The sequence below is a fragment of the Bison bison genome, unplaced genomic scaffold (genome assembly GCF_000754665.1).
Source record: "Bison bison bison isolate TAMUID 2011002044 unplaced genomic scaffold, Bison_UMD1.0 scf7180017864290, whole genome shotgun sequence".
Classification (NCBI taxonomy): Eukaryota; Metazoa; Chordata; class Mammalia; order Artiodactyla; family Bovidae; genus Bison; species Bison bison.
In genome coordinates this window covers 752,812-770,370 of record NW_011494862.1, presented here as the reverse complement: position 1 = coordinate 770,370, position 17,559 = coordinate 752,812, and the positions used below count along the sequence as shown (strand labels likewise).

The 17,559-nt window shown below is 35.7% G+C and overlaps 1 protein-coding gene across 5 annotated transcripts in view; it reads right to left on the bottom strand.

Moving 5' to 3' along the window:
• Positions 1-17,559, bottom strand: part of LEPR (leptin receptor) — a 93,806-nt gene that overhangs the window by 21,440 nt on the left and 54,807 nt on the right. For all 5 annotated transcript variants that reach the window (XM_010850266.1, XM_010850268.1, XM_010850265.1 and 2 more), the window contains 7 exons: positions 16,021-16,165; positions 9,088-9,378; positions 8,811-8,928; positions 5,912-6,111; positions 2,909-3,057; positions 1,654-1,813; positions 1,454-1,536 (listed from right to left, as the gene is read on the bottom strand). In XM_010850266.1, coding sequence (XP_010848568.1) covers positions 1,454-1,536; positions 1,654-1,813; positions 2,909-3,057; positions 5,912-6,111; positions 8,811-8,928; positions 9,088-9,378; positions 16,021-16,165 — 1,146 coding nt within the window. The remainder of the gene's footprint in view (positions 1-1,453; positions 1,537-1,653; positions 1,814-2,908; positions 3,058-5,911; positions 6,112-8,810; positions 8,929-9,087; positions 9,379-16,020; positions 16,166-17,559) is intronic.

Here is a 17,559-nt window from a genome sequence, read left to right as displayed (position 1 = left end):
AGGTGGCCAAAGTACTGGGATTTCTTTGGAAGGAATGATGCTAAAGCTGAAACTCCAGTACTTTGGCCACCTCATGCAAAGAGTTGACTCTTTGGAAAAAACTCTGATGCTGGGAGGGATTGGGAGCAAGAGGAGAAGGGGACGACAGAGGATGAGATGGCTGGATGGCATCACTGACTCGATGGACGTGAGTCTCAGTGAACTCCAGGAGTTGGTGATGGACAGGGAAGCCTGGCGTGCTGCAATTCATGGGGTCGCAAAGAGTCGGACACGACTGAGTGACTGATCTGATCTGATAGTTACATCTATCTTTTCTTGAATGTCATCTAAGTGGAATTATAATGTAGCCCTTTACACAGGCTTCTAGCACTTAGCAACATTCATTTAAGACTCATCCATATCTTTTGTGGCTTTATATTCTTTTTATCACTGAATATTATTCCCAGGCAGCACTAATGGTAAAGAACCTGCCTGCCAATGCTAAGAAATGCAGGTTTGATCCCTGGGTCAGGAAGATCCCCTGGAGGAGAACATGGCAACCCACTCAACTCATTGTTTTCCAGAGAATCCCATGAACAGAGGCGCCTGGTGGGCTACAGTCCATAGCGTTACAAAGAGTCAGACAGGACTGTAGAGACTTAGCACACACACATTATTCCATTATATGAAAGTACCAAAGTTTTTTTATAAGAATCTATCAAACTATATTCCAAAGTGGTTGTGCAATTTTGCATTACCGCCGGCAAAGGATAAAAGTTCCTGTTGCTTCACATTCTAGTCAGCAATTTATTGTGAGTTTTTTGGATTTTAACCACCCTAAAAAGTATGTATTGTGTCTTATTGTTGTTCTAGTATGGATTTCCCTAATGACAAATGATGTTTGTAAGGACTGAATGTTTGTATCCCCTGAAGATTCTAACAAAAAAAATACATTCACTTGGGACAGAAATCAATTCATTTGGGAGAAAGAATGCTTTCAAAATTGCTAAGTTCTATACTCATTGTTTTTAGAAATATCTGTTGTATACTTGCCATCATACAGAAAGAACAATCTCAATGTCCTTGAGGTATGTAGGGAAGGCCATGTTTACTCTGGTTAGGATTAAACACTAATGGGATTTTTTGGACTTGAAGGAACACTAGATAGTATCCAGTCCAATCTTATGTTGATAGAGATGAGGGAACTGCGGGTGAAAGGTCTAAGTGACTGTCAACATAGCACTGATTAACTACACCATGTCAAGCCAAAAACAGAATTAAAGCCTCCAAACTCCAGACCAGTGCTTCCTCCACTCTACATCTCGGCTCTCTGTAATCAACATCTTCAAACAGAAATAAATTTGGGATTGCAGAGTTTACAAAAGATGGTATTATTGAGTAAATCTTTTTACAATGAAGCAAATCTTTCAGGATACAGAAGTAAAATTTTAAATAACATAAAAATCAGGAATACCTTCCAAAGCAAAGTGACATTTCTCTCTTTTTTAGTGGTGTCTTCACTAATTAGTCTCCAAAATTCAGGTCCTCTGATAGGAACTGCAAAATGACAAGGAGCCCAAGTTGTACATATGATCTTAGAAGGATTATCTTTCAGTCATATTTGAAGCACATACTTAGGCATTTTTAAGACACATTCACAAAATCTCTACAGACCTTTCACATCCATGACAACTGTGTGGGCTGGAGTACTCCAATTACTCCAATATCCCAGTCCATCTAGCCTCTTACAGCGCACCTGGACAGTATAGACTGCACAGAGGTCTGGCACTGGGAGACTGGCAGATTTTAATTTTGCATCATATACCTCAAACATCTGTAAAATAAGTCAAATCATTAGACACATATGTAGCTAAATTATTACTAACACATATGTAGCTAAAAACTCTGAGGTGCATTTTATTTTAAACTCTAACACTATTCCAAAACTAAGAGAGAACTGACTTTGTGTTTTCTGACTTTAGAAATTTACTAGGCTTGCAATGTGAGTTCCTTCAAGTTAAGGATTGCCTTAGCATCTTGTTGTTTCCATCTCATGACAAGACTAGGTAGGACAAGAGTTCTCTTGCAACCTCATTTCCCAATCACCCTCTTACCCTAGTGCTAACCTCTGTCCACAGACTTTTAATAATTTTAACCTAGTGGTTAGATATGGCCTACTCTACAGGGCCTGTCTGATATTCAGTCTCTTCAATAAGTAGGTAAACTGTCACATTCAGCTGAAATCACTGTGATCTAGACATAATGGGAGCTCCTGCTATTTCTAGGTTTTGCAGGCTGATGTCAGAAAGCCAAAACACAAGGGGTATCATATATTCACTTGCCACTGTGGGTGTCATTCCGGTTGTTTGATAAAAGCAGCTTCCAAACTCTGTCCCATTGAATATGTGTGTTAGAAGAAAAGAGATTCCTTGGTAAAATGAGTTTGAGAAACAGGATGAAATGAAGTCACAAGTGTTTCTTAAATTCAGGACTTCTCCAAACCTTTAACATGCAAAGTATCATGATGCTACACTAGTGATGCAAGGTTTCCTAGACTTTATTTAATGTGATCTTTGTTCAAGAAACATTTTATGGGATCAATGTTCTATAAAACACACCTTGGGAAATGCTCAGTCACAGGACATTTCATTCCTTGAAAGGGTTAGCAGCTCAATGGATAGAACTTAGGCAAACTCCGGGAGATAGTGGAAGACAGGGAAGCCTGTTGTGCTGCAGTCAGTGGGATTGCAAAGAGTCGGACATGACTGAGCGATTCAACAACAACAAAAATTTAACAAAAAGAACTACAGAATACAGGAGGATGTATTTTTATGCCAGTAAAATAAATCTTATGCAATAAAATTCTTAAACAGTTATAAGAAATAATATTTAGTGAGGCAAGCTGAAGAAATTTCCAGGTAAAAAATACCTTCCATTGTACTTGTTTTCCACTTAAACCATAGCGAATCTGGAACTGAAGATTATTCTCTGGAAAGACCGGCTTTTCCCAAGATATTTTCAATAATCCAATTTTTACAGTAATCTCTGCTTTCACACTGGATGGAGGCAGTGGTTTCACTAGAAAAAAATTTAAAGTATTATGTAACAGTAATTTAAACAGTAACAATGTTTTTAAATGTTATTATGATTTTATAATCTTCCATTGTGCTTCCCAGGAGGCTCAGTGGTAAAGAATCCAGCTGCCAAGCCGGAGATGGAAGTTCAATCCCTGGGTCAGGAAGATACTCTGGAGAAGGAAATGGCAACCCACTTCAGTATCTTTCCTGGGAAATGCCATGGACAGAGAAGCCTGACAGGTTGTAGTCCATATGGTTATAAAGAGTCAGATACAACTTAGCAACAATAATCTTCCATACCTTCTATTTATAAAGCAACATCTCTTTCTTAAAATTTTCTCATTCATTGTCTCATTTTATTCCTTACAACTGTATGTGATACATAAGAAAAAGATTATGTCTATTTTGCAAATAGAGCTATTGATTGAAAAAAGGTCAATTCATTGTCCATGTCACTCTCCAAATTAATAGTAAGACCTGATTAGAAATGGAGCTATTGTCTCCGCATGCAAAAGATACCATACTGAACACATAAGAAATTTAATAGCAAACTCTGTTCTATATAGAACTTTAATTAAAAGCAAAAAACTATACAGTGCATCCATTTCCACACATGTGGTTTCAAACTTTTCTGCTGTTTGTTAAAAGGTATTTTTAGGTTAAGGTCAGAGGTAGTCTTGCAGAGTAAAGCTTTGGTTCTCTACAGTCTGAGGAAAATAAGTTTTTTAAAGGTAGAAACGAAGGCAAAGAGAACCAGATGGCAAGAGATTTTTTAAAAAATAGTAAAAGACATTACTCAAACTCAATGTATTTGGGAACTAATATCTCAAAGCATAATCACTATAGTGTGAACATTTGAAGCTCCAGATTTCATCCACAATACTTCTTCAGACTGTGGATAACCAAAACTCCTAAACTTTTCTTATTATTACTCAGTATCTCATGCTTATTCAGTTCTTCATATGTCAAGAAGACATTCTTCACCAACCAGTATGATGACATATTTTTCCCCTTTTGAAAAGGTATTAATAATTCCTCCTCAAGAAAAGAAGTATGAGCTTCCAAAAGACCCTTAGGCATTAAATCTGTGATTGCACTTGACTGAATCATGTGCACATCACATCTATATATTCCATGAATGCCTAGTTTGTACAAGGAATGATTTGAAGTACAATAGTTCACGTGATCCCCAGAATACCGACCTTAGGGAAGAAGGAATTTTCTACATTTTATACATGATTAAATAGTCTCGGAGCATTTAAGCAACTAGCCCAAGTTAACAAAGCTAGTAAAATGAGGAGCTGTCATTCCCAAAGTTGAATTTTCACAGTGTCTTCTAGTATATAGTAGGCAATATTAAGTCCAACTTAAATGCCTTATATTAGTACTGAAAAAAGTAACATCAAAAACTGTTCAGATATCTGTAGACTTTTGGATTGCAGCCATTCTGACTGGTGTGAAATGGTACCTCATAGTGGTTTTGATTTGCATTTCTCTGATAATGAGTGATGTTGAGCATCTTTTCATGTGTTTGTTAGCCATCTGTATGTCTTTTTTGGAGAAATGTCTATTTAGTTCTTTGGCCCATTTTTTGATTGGGTCGTTTATTTTTCCGGAGTTGAGCTGTAGGAGTTGCTTGTATATTTTTGAGATTAGTTGTTTGTCGGTTGCTTCATTTGCTATTATTTTCTCCCATTCTGAAGGCTGTCTTTTCACCTTGCTAATAGTTTCCTTTGATGTGCAGAAGCTTTTAAGGTTAATTAGGTCCCATTTGTTTATTTTTGCTTTTATTTCCAATATTCTGGGAGGTGGGTCATAGAGGATCCTGCTGTGATGTATGTCGGAGAGTGTTTTGCCTATGTTCTCCTCAGATATCAAACTGAATCCATGTTGCAATTGTCACATAATAGATGCGAGGGTGTATCTGTGCATGTTTGTGGGGAGGGGTGTAGAAGAGTTCTTTGCTACCCTAGGATATTTAGTATCAGATAAGTACTCCTTACGATAAAATCACTTAAAATGGAACCAAACTAGTGAGGGGCCTGAAGAGGGCAGATCAATTAATTGGGACTTCATATTGAAAGAAAACTTTTTTGATTATGACAATTTCATCCTGTATCTAATAAAATTTAGATTTGAAGTCAGATATGTATTAATTATCTGAAAGTACAATGGACCAATATTAATTTTTGGTATAATTTCCCAACAAAATAGTATACAGCATCAAAAGATACTCTTCTGTCTTTGCCAGAGAATCATAAATGGGCCATTTTTCAAAGATTTCACAGTGATACTTGGAGCAATATACCAAAATTTCCAAGGGTTCTCTTTGTCCTTTGAAATAAAAATATCTTTTTAAAATACTATGGTGGATGTCATCGTCTTGATTATTTTCTCTTTATTTCACTTGAGTTATTTTGAATCCTTCTGCTTCCTACCCAGCCTTACAAATTTAAGCTTTGAGTTATGACTACTCAGATTTCAAAAACCATCAGAACATCCAAATTAAACTTTTAAATTAAAAACATCAGATGTTGCCATATGTATATTGAGAAAAAACATAAAATAGTGTATTATTTAGAATAATATTAGTACCAAATTTCAAACCCAGTAACCAATATAACTCAGCAAATTATGTTCTAAACATATTCCTATTATTAAAAATTGTGCTATAAGTAAAATAAAAATTGTAAAATTGTCTAAGGCTGATTGCCTTTTCAATCCCACTGCAAATAGGAAAATAATTTTTTAATCTAGTGTGATCAGAAAATAGCAAAATTTAACTGTTACCCTGAATCAGTCTGAATCCAAATCTGCTAATAAAAATGAAGACATACATATAGTTTTTGACGTACCCACAGAATCAGGAATGACACAAGCTGGTGGAGAGTCCAGTGAGCCCAACGTGTGATTAATTCTAATCCACATTGTATAACCAGATAATAGAAAGATTGGCTGAAATATGCATTCATAAAAACCATCTCTCTGCAAGTGGCAATCTTTGGGTTCAGATACAGGATGAATAGATGGAACATCAGAACAGTACAGGCTGCTCCTTAAAAGATAAAAAAACAATCAATAAGTATACAACAATGATGAAAGCAATAAGATATCTGAGAAGACTTCCTTGTTGTTTAAAATACGTAGTTTTTGCTCCATCTAAAAGTAGTTGTTCTTATTGAAAAGGCATTTTTGAATTCCCAGCTATATTACAATCTTTCCATTAAAATAGAAAACATTTATTAAATATTTCGCTTGACAGTAAGTGGGTATGCAATTGAAGTAAATGACAATTTTCTAATAAGGAGAGAAGGATCCAATTAGAGACAGGACTTACACCACTTTGGAAGCTATGCTAATATAGCTCAGTGATTGAATTTTTAAAATAAAGATCATAAGTGGTAATGGGACATTCCTGAGATGGAAAGAAAGATAAATTCCTTGCACTTTAAATTCTACCACAAATTGAAAACATAATTGATAGTAAATTATATCTTAATTGACATTTCCCTAATATATTCTAGTTCAAAGCAATACAATTAAAATAATACCAATTCTTGACTTATATATGGATCGTATAGTCAGGTGAGCTTCCCAAGTGACCCAGTGGTAAAGAATTCACCTGCCAGTGCAGAGGAGACATGGGTTCAACCTCTGAGTTGGGGAGATACTCTGGAGAAGGAAATGGCACCCACTCCAGTATTCTTGCCTGAAGAATCCCATGGGTAGAGGAGCCTGATGGGCTACAGTCCATGAGGTTGCAAAGAGTTGGACACGACTGAGCATGCAGGCATATAGTCAGACATATCACTTATTTTCTCAGAGAAGAAAACTAAGAAAATATTTTTATCACCACATCCCAATCAACACTATACCTTAGAGAATATAAAGCATTTCACCTCTTCTTTGAAATAACTCTTCTGCCATTATTTGCTTTAAATATAGTAGTTAAGTGCTAAAAGTAGCAGTTACTATTTCCTTAGGAATGGGGGTAAGGAGGTTATGTGAAAATGGAAAATCTATATTCTTCTGTCCCTTATTTTCCATTTTTTGTGACACCTTTTTCTTCCTATTTCCTCAAAATTACAACCATGTGTGAGTTTGTGTATGTGTGTGTGAAAGCCTGTGATGGGTGAGGTTAGATGAGAGAGTGGGATGAGGAGTCATCATCTTGTACAAAAGCACATTAGCAGTCCGCTTGGAATTCAAAGATTAGCATCGTTATCATTATGATAGATACAAACATTTATTGAATATTTACCAGAAGAAATCATATCACTTAATTATAATTAAATAAGATATTATTAATTTTCACAGAAACCCTTCAAGTCCTATTATTTGTTCCATTGTACAGATAAGGAAAATGAAGCTTAGAGAGGTTAAAAATCTTGACCAGCTAGTTTCATGGTTCTTCTGAAAATACTAGGAAGATAAATGACTCAAATGCTTAGAGAACAGTCATCCACAAATGCCACTGAAAATGTCATGGAAAGAAAGTAAAGAGATTACAAAAGTAATGTGGTATACAGTGAACATTCTATTGATTTTAAAGTACTCATATCAGGTAAGATGAAGACAGCTATTATTCCCACATGAGAGATGAAGAAATTGCCCTGTTTTTTCTAATACTACATAAGAATAGATTGGTAGCAAAAGGAATAGATCAGAACACATTATTTGAGAAAATGGATTTTTCAAGTAGAAACTTTAGATTCTAAGAATAAATGAGCACAAGATATAAAACTAAAAGTCCTGATACAAATGGAGACAGGGTGTTTAAGAGTATACATGTTCTTGATAATTACTAAAGAGTATTATAAAAATTAAAATATGTCTATCTTGTCCTAATTGACACATTTTAGATAAAAGCACTTATAGAGAGAAGGAGAATACTATAGGAAGACAATAAACTTGAATTCTTTTTAAAACATATAAGGGTAAAGAACAAATGAAATTACTCTTTACTAGAATAGTTTAATCATTGTGAAGTAAACAAAGTTATGGTTACCAAAGGGGAAAGGAGGGAAGAAATAAATAATTTTGGAGTTTGGGATTAACAGATACATACTACTATTTATAAAATAGATAAACAACAAGGATTTACTATATAGCACAGAGAACTATATTCAGTATCTTATAATAACCTATAATGAAAAGAATCTGAAAAAGAATAGATACACACACACACACATATATATAGACATAACTGAATCACTTTGCAGCACACCTGAAACTAGCACAAGATTGTCAATCAACTATAGTTCAATTAAAAAAATAATCTTACCTATTTATAAAAACCATTCATATTGTCTCTCACAATCTCTGTGCCACTACCTCCAATTTTTTCTAAAACCTTAATCTTCAGCAAATGATATGAGGCTTCTATAATCCTTCATATTTTCCTCAGTCAATTCTCCAAGTCAAATTAAAAATGTATAGACATTAGTTTTGGGGATTTCATTCATTAACTACACATTAATTATTTCTCCACATTAAATGCAATTGTGGAGAATTAACTGATCATCAGGAAAAAACAATGACATAAAAACAAATTACAACTTTTTTTGTGTGTGAATTTTTTCAAGAATCACCAATTTATTTAACTCCTCAAAAATTTCCTAATTAAGTATATTCTACTTTCCTCTTTCAGGAGGAAAGAGGATACTACAAGAGTATCACTATCATGACATTTTTATAAGAAATGTTTATCTCACCATATCCACAGAAAAAAAAAATAACAAAAATAATACATACCTATGATACCTCAGCTGCAAATTGCTTCCTGCAAGTGATTGGATTGCATTGGGTGACCATCTGCAAGTCATTTTAGTTAAGTACCCATCAGTTTCACATGATATATTGATATTGACATCTATTTAAAACACATTAAAATATTACTATAAAGCAAAAACACCAAAACATTTTTTAATGAAAATACAATTTCCTTAGCATCTTCAATGGAACTCTAAGATAGAGTCCATAATAAAAGTGTACCTCATGGGAAAAAAGAAGACAAGCCTGGGCTTCTTACCAATCACATATAACTCAGCATAGCGATGGTGGCACTCTTGCTCATTGCAGCAGTACACTGCATCATAGGTGAACTTTCCTCGGGGTTTGGTTGCATTCAAGTTGGGAAAAGTAACTTTGCTAATATGGTCATCCACAACGTCATACTGGCTTTGAGGAATTTTCTCAGCTAAATTCAACCACCAAACAATCTTTTTTGAGGAAACGATCTTCTTTTCATTTTTATAGATACAGTGAAAAGAAATGTTAGACCCAACCGCTGTCAGAATTTTAGGTGGAAAATATATGACATCTGTAATGGGGGAAGAAAGATATGATATGAGATCAAGAAAGAAAACATCACGTAAGTAATTGATACCACGCAAAAAGGATTCACCAGGCATTCAGGATTATACTGCCCCAAATAAAATGAGTGTGCTGAGAGACTGCAGAACTGTAGCTGTCCATTCATGTATAGTTAGTAAGCATCCCAAGCATTCTCATTCTCAAATGACTTGAATGCCCATAAATGCCTTCAGAATTTTCTAAGAACAGAGATTTATTCATTATAAAATATGTTTTAGTGAATAACTGTCACTTGCTGATAGGCAGAAAATTAGTGAAAATGAAATATAGTCTAATTCTACCATGGCATGTCTTCCATCAGACTCTGCTTTCAGAATCAGCAAACTTTAGGCAGGTTCTCAAATCAAATCCCTACAAAGCAAAATCCTGAAGAATAAATGGTGATAGCCCTTCTCGTATTTGAATACATGAAAATTTCAAGTAAGCGAGTAGAGAAATAAGCTTTAAATATGAAAACTTGTTAGGAAACGTAAAATCAATGATGCACCAAGGCAGACAAAACTGCAAATACTGTTCTGTAACATCATTTTAAGTATTCAGTGCCAGTGTCATGTGGCGAGGACAAGGGGAATCAATATTTCTCTAAAATATTATTCTTAACACCTATGCACTATTCCGTAGTACTGTTTCAGTCTCCTATTACTGGAAACATTTTCTTTTTCTTTGTGTGCTCAGTCGTCTCCGACTCTGTGACCAATGGACTGTTGCAGGCTCCTTTGTCCATGGAATTCTCCAGGCAAGAGTACTGGAGTGGGTTGCCACTTATATTCCCGATCCAGGAATCAAACCCATGTCTCCTGCACTGGCAAGTGGATTCTTTACCATTGCGCCACCTGAAGCCATAGTTAAGTCTCTATTTTTTAATCAGAAACAGAATAAAAGTAAATGAATGTTTACACAGGAACAAATTATTTCTGCCATAGTGCATTACGAAAACAGGATATTTCAGTTGTAAAATTTAAGGTAAGCTATTTTCTGCTGAGGGAATATGAATATCTGTTTCCATATATATCCTTTGAATTACCCTCAAAACAAATCCAAAAACTTTGATTAGTTCTTATTATTTTTCTCTTTTCTGTAATAGCATGCTAACCTCCGAATCCATAGAAGATATTTGCATTTGCTATGTCTACAGTCAAGTATAAACAGGAAAAAACTTCATGGCATGAAATTACTGGACAGAAGTTAGGCCTTATATTTATGAATCTCACCTAGGGCGGCACTCAGGCTTCACTGGTAATTACTTACTTACCACACACCTCATTACCAACTGCCTCAAAAGTCTCAATTCAGTTTTTTAAAAAAGAGTACAAATAAGATTTCCAAAATTAAATTGACGCTTTAATTTGAAAGATAATAAAAAGCTCAAAGCATTTCACTTTGAAATTGAAGCCTAAGACTTAATTGAAAAACAGGATTAAAGTCACAGCATTTTCATGTAATTAAATGCTAAAATAGCTTTAAAAACAAGTTATTAAAAACCTGATGATCTATAAAATTTACATTGAACAAATGTGAAATTGATATGTGCTGACTGTTTAGTTTTTAAAATAATATAAATATATCTATCTTTTATTCTCATGTGAGATACTACTATACAACAGTTTGTAAATTAAAACAACAATAATGATTTTCTTCCCATGACCAAATATCAATACCTTTACAGGATCTGCATTAATGAATTCTATTTAAAAAGGAAATTCTACTGACAAATATTAGTAAATTACTCAAAAGAACATAAATCATGAATCAAACATTTTAGATAAATTATTTTAAAATGCGTGTCTTTATCATAGCTCCATAAAATAGATTTTTTAATTCTTGGAGCAGATTACCTATTTTTCTTTAAGAAAAAAGTATTTTCTCTAACCTGGTATAAGAGCTGCACAAGAAATGTAGATATTATCTAACATGTGTTTCTCCTCTTCTTTCATAGCAACAAGAATGCAGTTAATAAAGTTACTACAGGAATTCAGCACTTCCAAAATTGTTTTTAGTATGTAAATTGCAATATTCATAAGTTCTGGGAAGGTCCTGGGTTTTCCTTGAAAAGCATCTCCCAGCAGCTATAGAGAAAGAACCTATTAAATTCACTCTAAAAGAATCCATAAGAATTCCTTGACTAGGAATAGTCAATGCTTCATTAACTATGCACTTGGTAGGTACAGCTTAAATGCATTAATGAATAAAATGTAGCAGTTACAAAGGTCCTGAGAATTAGTATTCTGTCTGCAGCAATATTTACATCAAGTAACCTTTAAGTGTTTGGAAATAATAAAACAGGTGTGATAACACATTCTAAGTAAATTAACGCCTCAATCTCATGGAATGTTTCTGTTTGCTGGACAGTGAACAATGGTAGTGAACCTAATCATATTAAGTAACTAGACTTAAGGGAGAAGGATTCGAATCTCTTTACACAGGAATAGGAAGTCCCCAAGTTTGGAGACATACTTTGCTGTTGCACAGCTTTCAGGAAATAAGTCTCAAGTGTGGTGCAGACATTGCAGCCAGCATAACTCAGCAAACCTAAACCAAAAAACCTAAGCAATGCTAAAACCTCATTTACCAGGAATCATGAAGGAAATGAGGTATTCCAATAAAATGCCCTATATAATTAAATTTACTGCTTACTAGCTTTGAGGGTCAATTTCTAGGGCTACCAGAAATCTTGTATAATTATACATTATGCACTTAATTGCCTTACTGGTGATTATAAACATGAACTTTGGAGTTAGGCTATTTTGTAATTGTATCAACTGTTATAAGTACTTAACTCTATCTAATTCTCAACTTCATTTATAAAAGAGGGATAACAGTACTTATCCCACAGGTCATTGAAAGGATAAAATGTTAGTACGTGCAAAGCACATAGTGCCTGAAACACAGGAAGCACTCTTTAAGTGTCAATATTATTATTTAAGAAGGAGTTCTCAATCTACTTCTACCTTTTATTTGTGATTTAATACATATTACATCATTACAGCAGATAATACTGGAATAGGAAAATGTGCTTGGGAGATGCTAAAGTGTATAAGCTCTCCTCCCCTCTACCTGTGTCCTGCTGCTGCTGCTGCTAAGTCGCTTCAGTCGTATCCAACTCTGTGCGACCCCATAGACGGCAGCCCACCAGGTTACCCCGTCCCTGGGATTCTCCAGGCAAGAACGCTGGAGTGGGTTGCCATTTCCTTCTCCAATGCATGAAAAGTGAAAAGTGAAAGTGAAGTTCCTCAGTCATGTCCAACTCTTAGCGACCCCATGGACTGCAGCCTACCAGGCTCCTCCGTCCATGGGATTTTCCAGGCAAGAGTACTGGAGAGGGGTGCCATTGCCTTCTCCACCGGTGTCCTAATCTACTTTCTATTTGACAAGTTTCTGTCTTTCCCTTGATAATCAAATGGTATCACTCATGGCATCTGAACTATCCAAGTTGGTTACATTAGTAAGCTTAACCTCACACTCTCTGCTACATCAACAAATTCTGGCCTTTGAGGTAGCTGTTTACTCACTGTCTGCATTCATTCCTCATTTTCAGGTTTTTCTGTTTGGAATGTCAACAGTCACTAAAGGGACACATCTGTGTTGAATAAGTAAAAGGCTAGCTATTAATGGTAATATTGTTTCTTGGTATCCAAAATCACTGCAGACGGTGACTGCAACCAAGAAATTAAAAGATGCTTGCTCCTCGGAAGGTAAACTATGACAAACCTAGACGGCATATTAAAAAGCAAAGACATCACTTTGCCAACAAAGGTCCATGTAGTCAAAGCTATAATTTTTCCATAGTCATCTACGGATGTGAGACTTGGACCATCAAGAAGGCTGAGCGCCAAATAATTGATGTTTTTGAACTGTGGTGCTGGAGAAGACTCTTGAGAGTCCCTTGGACAGGAAGAAGATAAAACCAGTAAATCCTAAAGGAAATCATTTAACTCTGAATATGCATTGGAAAGACTGATGTTGAAGTTGAAGCCCGAATACTTTGGCCACCTGATGAGAATAGCTGATTCACTGGAAAAGATGCTGGGAAAGAATGAAAGCAAAAGCAGAAGCAGGTGGCAGAGGATGAGAGGATGGGATAGCATCACTAACTCAATGAACACGAATTTGAGCAAACTCTGGGAGATAGTGAAGGATAGGGAAGCCTAGAGTGCTGCAGTCCCTGGAGTCACAAAGAGTTGGACATTACTTAGTGACTCAAAATGAGTTATGCAGCACCAAGTGATTTTGCTCAGTCGTGTCCAACTCTTTGTGACCCCATGGACTGTAGCCTACCAGGCTCCTCTGTCCATGGAATTTTCCAGGCAAGAGTACTGGAGTGGGTTGCCATTTCCTTCTCCAGAGGATCTTCCCGACCCAGGGATCAAACCCAGGTCTCCCACATTGCAGGCAGACGCTTTACCATCTGAGCCACCAAGGAATTTCTTCAGTGACTGAAGAACAACAATTATTGGATACTGCACAAGCAAATAAATTAGCAATGCTTCTTTTCAACAAAACATACCTTTATTACCTTCATGTAAACAAAACACATAATATTTGCCTATGAAAGGCCATATACATGCATACATATGTGTTTTATAGTATATATTAAAATATCTGGTTTATTATGAAAGCATAAAAATGATACAACATATTAATAAACCAAGCAAATTTAATCCTACAGATACTGATATGAACTAGGAAAGAAATAGAAGTATAAAAGGGTTTAATAGAACTAGAAATAGTTCTATTAAAGCAAAATAGAACTAGAAATATGTCCATCAGAAGGTCTAAGAACCTAAGTTGAACAACCCAAAATAAAATTGTATATGAAATGTAATACAAGTAGTTATTATTCTGGATCAAAGATTTCATTTAATCCAACTGAATACATAACATTGCTAAGAATCATTATAGTAGGAAGGTATAAACGTATAACTTGAACATCAGAAAACTTTAAAACAATCATGGTTCTTTTAGAATTTCCCTTTTCTTCAGCGAGGGTAGGTTCTCAGATCTTATTAAGAACAATAACAGCAAAGAATGAAGCCATTTTCTTGTGGAAGAGAAACACTTCACCAGACAGCAAAATACAGGTACAACTTATAGGCCATTCAGAATGGGAGCAGGGGCTGCTGCCTCCACCTCCCTTATCAACTTCCCTACCCCACCACCCACTTCCCCCAATCCCATTGTATAAAAACCTCCATGGGACACTCATTGAAATTCGATGCTGTTAATTCACTCCACTCTATGTATTTCACAGCTGGTCATTAAGACCTATTAATCAATGATATATAATTCAAGATAGAACAAAAGTTGAATTTTCAGCATCCTATGACACACACTGTGATACTCAATAGTGATTTGAGGAATAGAGATGAGAAATCCCTGCCTTCTAAGTCTGTTCACTCAAGGTTCCTGACTTTTCAAGTGAGAATTAATCCCTTCTAATGCTTAGCACTTACTCTAGCTCTTCTCACAGTGTTATTTATGCTAAGCAATTAGATAAGTATCATGTCAGCCTCTAAATTTCATTAGACTTTGACATTCTAAATATTGTTTGTCAATTTACAAGCTAGATATTTATAAACTATGATCCATTATTTCACAAGTGCTTACTAAGAGTCAGGCACTGCAGTAAGCACTTTATGTGCATCATTTCATTCTATCCATATAAAAACTCCTTATTCTATAGATGAGGAAATTGAGGTATAGGGAGGTTAAGAAACTTTCCAAATAAGGGGGGTGGGCAGGACTCCTACAAAATTCTGTCAGACTCCAAAGTCAGTGCTTTTAAACTACTATTGATACTTACTTTTTAACAATCAATGCTTTTTAAATAATAAGCAATTAATAAATAAGCCTGTTTAGTGTTTTACATGTTTTACACGTTTACATGGTTTAGTGTTTACATGGTACTTGCTTTCTCCGTGTATCTACTATCAACCTGAACAAGTTTGAGTGGGAATAACTTTGCACATTTGATAGATTGAAAACTAGTCAAAGAACTATGAACTGCCTTCCTGCATTCACAGCCTGGCTTGTGCCAGGGTTACCACCGTTAGACTCCTGGGCCTCTATGTAAAACAATGCACCTCAACTCCATGAGGAAGCTGTGAATAAACTGCAGTTTTTCTGACGTTAAAGATTATTTTAAAAACATGAAAACTGCAAGTAAAAGCTTTGCAAAGCGAGCATCTGGAGTGAAAAGAATTGCTTAATTATATAACATATATAATATTCAAATAAAATTTTAATATTTAAAACTTATACCCAATAAGTATATCTGATTTTCAAGTGTAAATTCAGGAAACATCAGTACAAGCAGTGTTCTGAATTTACAAATTTGGAACTTTTATATCAACTCTGTCTTTTGAGTAAGAAAGAGTAATTCAGCAAGATACTGCTATGAATCCATATAAATGAGGAAGCTCTCATACAACTTTTCACTAAAGGATGACCTTGTTCAAAGTTTAAATTAGAAGTTAATATGGTGTTCCTCCTGTTGATTTATCACCACAAACTTTAAGACAAGTATAATATGCCAAAGGCAATTCAGGAATCACACTCCCCTGTGAACAGAAGTGACTCTTAACAAACCTACCTTGTGTAGTAAAGGTAAGAAGGGCACTCCAATCACTCCAGATTCCTAGGCCATCCAATCTCTTGCACCTCACCTGTGCGCCATACGAAGACCCAGGAAGCACACTGTCTACTAGCAGAGACGTAGCTGAGACAATCTCATCAGTCTGTTAAATATCATTTGAAAACATCAGAGCATTAGGTTGATGTGAAACCTTTACCAAAATCGATTACAAGCAGGTCTCTACAAATTTCAAAGAATTAAAATCTTACAGAGTAGTTAGCTGGCCACAGTGGAATTTAACAGAGATCAATAACCCAGTAACACACGTTTGACTGACATTAGTCAATAGTATTTTTAAAAGCCTGTAAGTTCAAGGGAAAAAAATCACAGTGATAATCAGCATATATTTTTAACTGAATGATAATGAATATTGACTTTTCAAACTTTGAGAGGAACAGCTAAACTCAGTGGGAAGCTTCAAGCCTTTGCTGACATTGATAACATACAAGATATTAATAGACAACAATGCACAGAGGGACATCCTTGATCATCCAGTGGTTAAGAACCTGCCTGTAACGCAGGGGACACAGGTCTGATCCTTGGTTGGGGAAATAAGATCCCACATCCCATGGAGCAACTAAACCCACACAGCACAATGAAAGATCCCACGTGACACAGCAAAGATCCTGCGTGCAACAGTTAAGACCTGACGCAGCCAAGTAAATAAGTAAATATTTTTTTAAAAGATGATGCATAGGGTAGGCATAGAGCTATAAACCTTCCTAGAGCAATGGGTCACAGAAGGAGGGCATGAATAATTTTAAGAACCCTGGTCTGATGATCAGCTGTGTGGGTTAATTGCTCAGTCGTGTCTGACTCTTTGCAACTCCATGGACTGGAGCCTGCCAGGCTCCTCTGTCCATGGAATTCTCTAGGCAAGAATACTGGAGTGGGTTGCCATTTCATTCTCCGTGATGATCAGCTACAGTCAATCAAAATACAGTTTAAAAACCAGAGTGAAAACATCTAAGAGACATAACTTCATAAAACAACCAATGAGGTATTTCAAAATTATTGAACTCCCTGGCCCATTTGACTGTGGGGCAACACAGACTAAAAATGGCAAAAAGCCTCAGCAATACATTAAACAATATCAGATCGCCTATATTTAAAATCCTGAAGTCAAGTGGCATTACGAAGCATCACGATGAACAAACCTAGTAGAGGTGATGGAATTCTAGTTGAGCTGTTTCAAATTCTAAAAGATGCTGCTGCTAAAGTGCTACCTTCAATATGCCAGCAAATTTGGAAAACTCAGCAGTGGCCCCTGCTGGAAAAGGACTGGAAAAGGTCAATTTTCATTCCAATCCTAAAGAAGGGCAATGTCAAGAATGCTCAAACTATTGCACAATTGCACTCATCTCACATGCTAGCAAAGTAATGCTCAAAATTCTCCAAGCCAGGCTTCAACAGTATGTGAACCGTGAACTCCCAGATGTTCAAGCTGGATTCAGAAAGGGCAGAGGAACCAATGATCAAATTGCCAACATCTGTTGG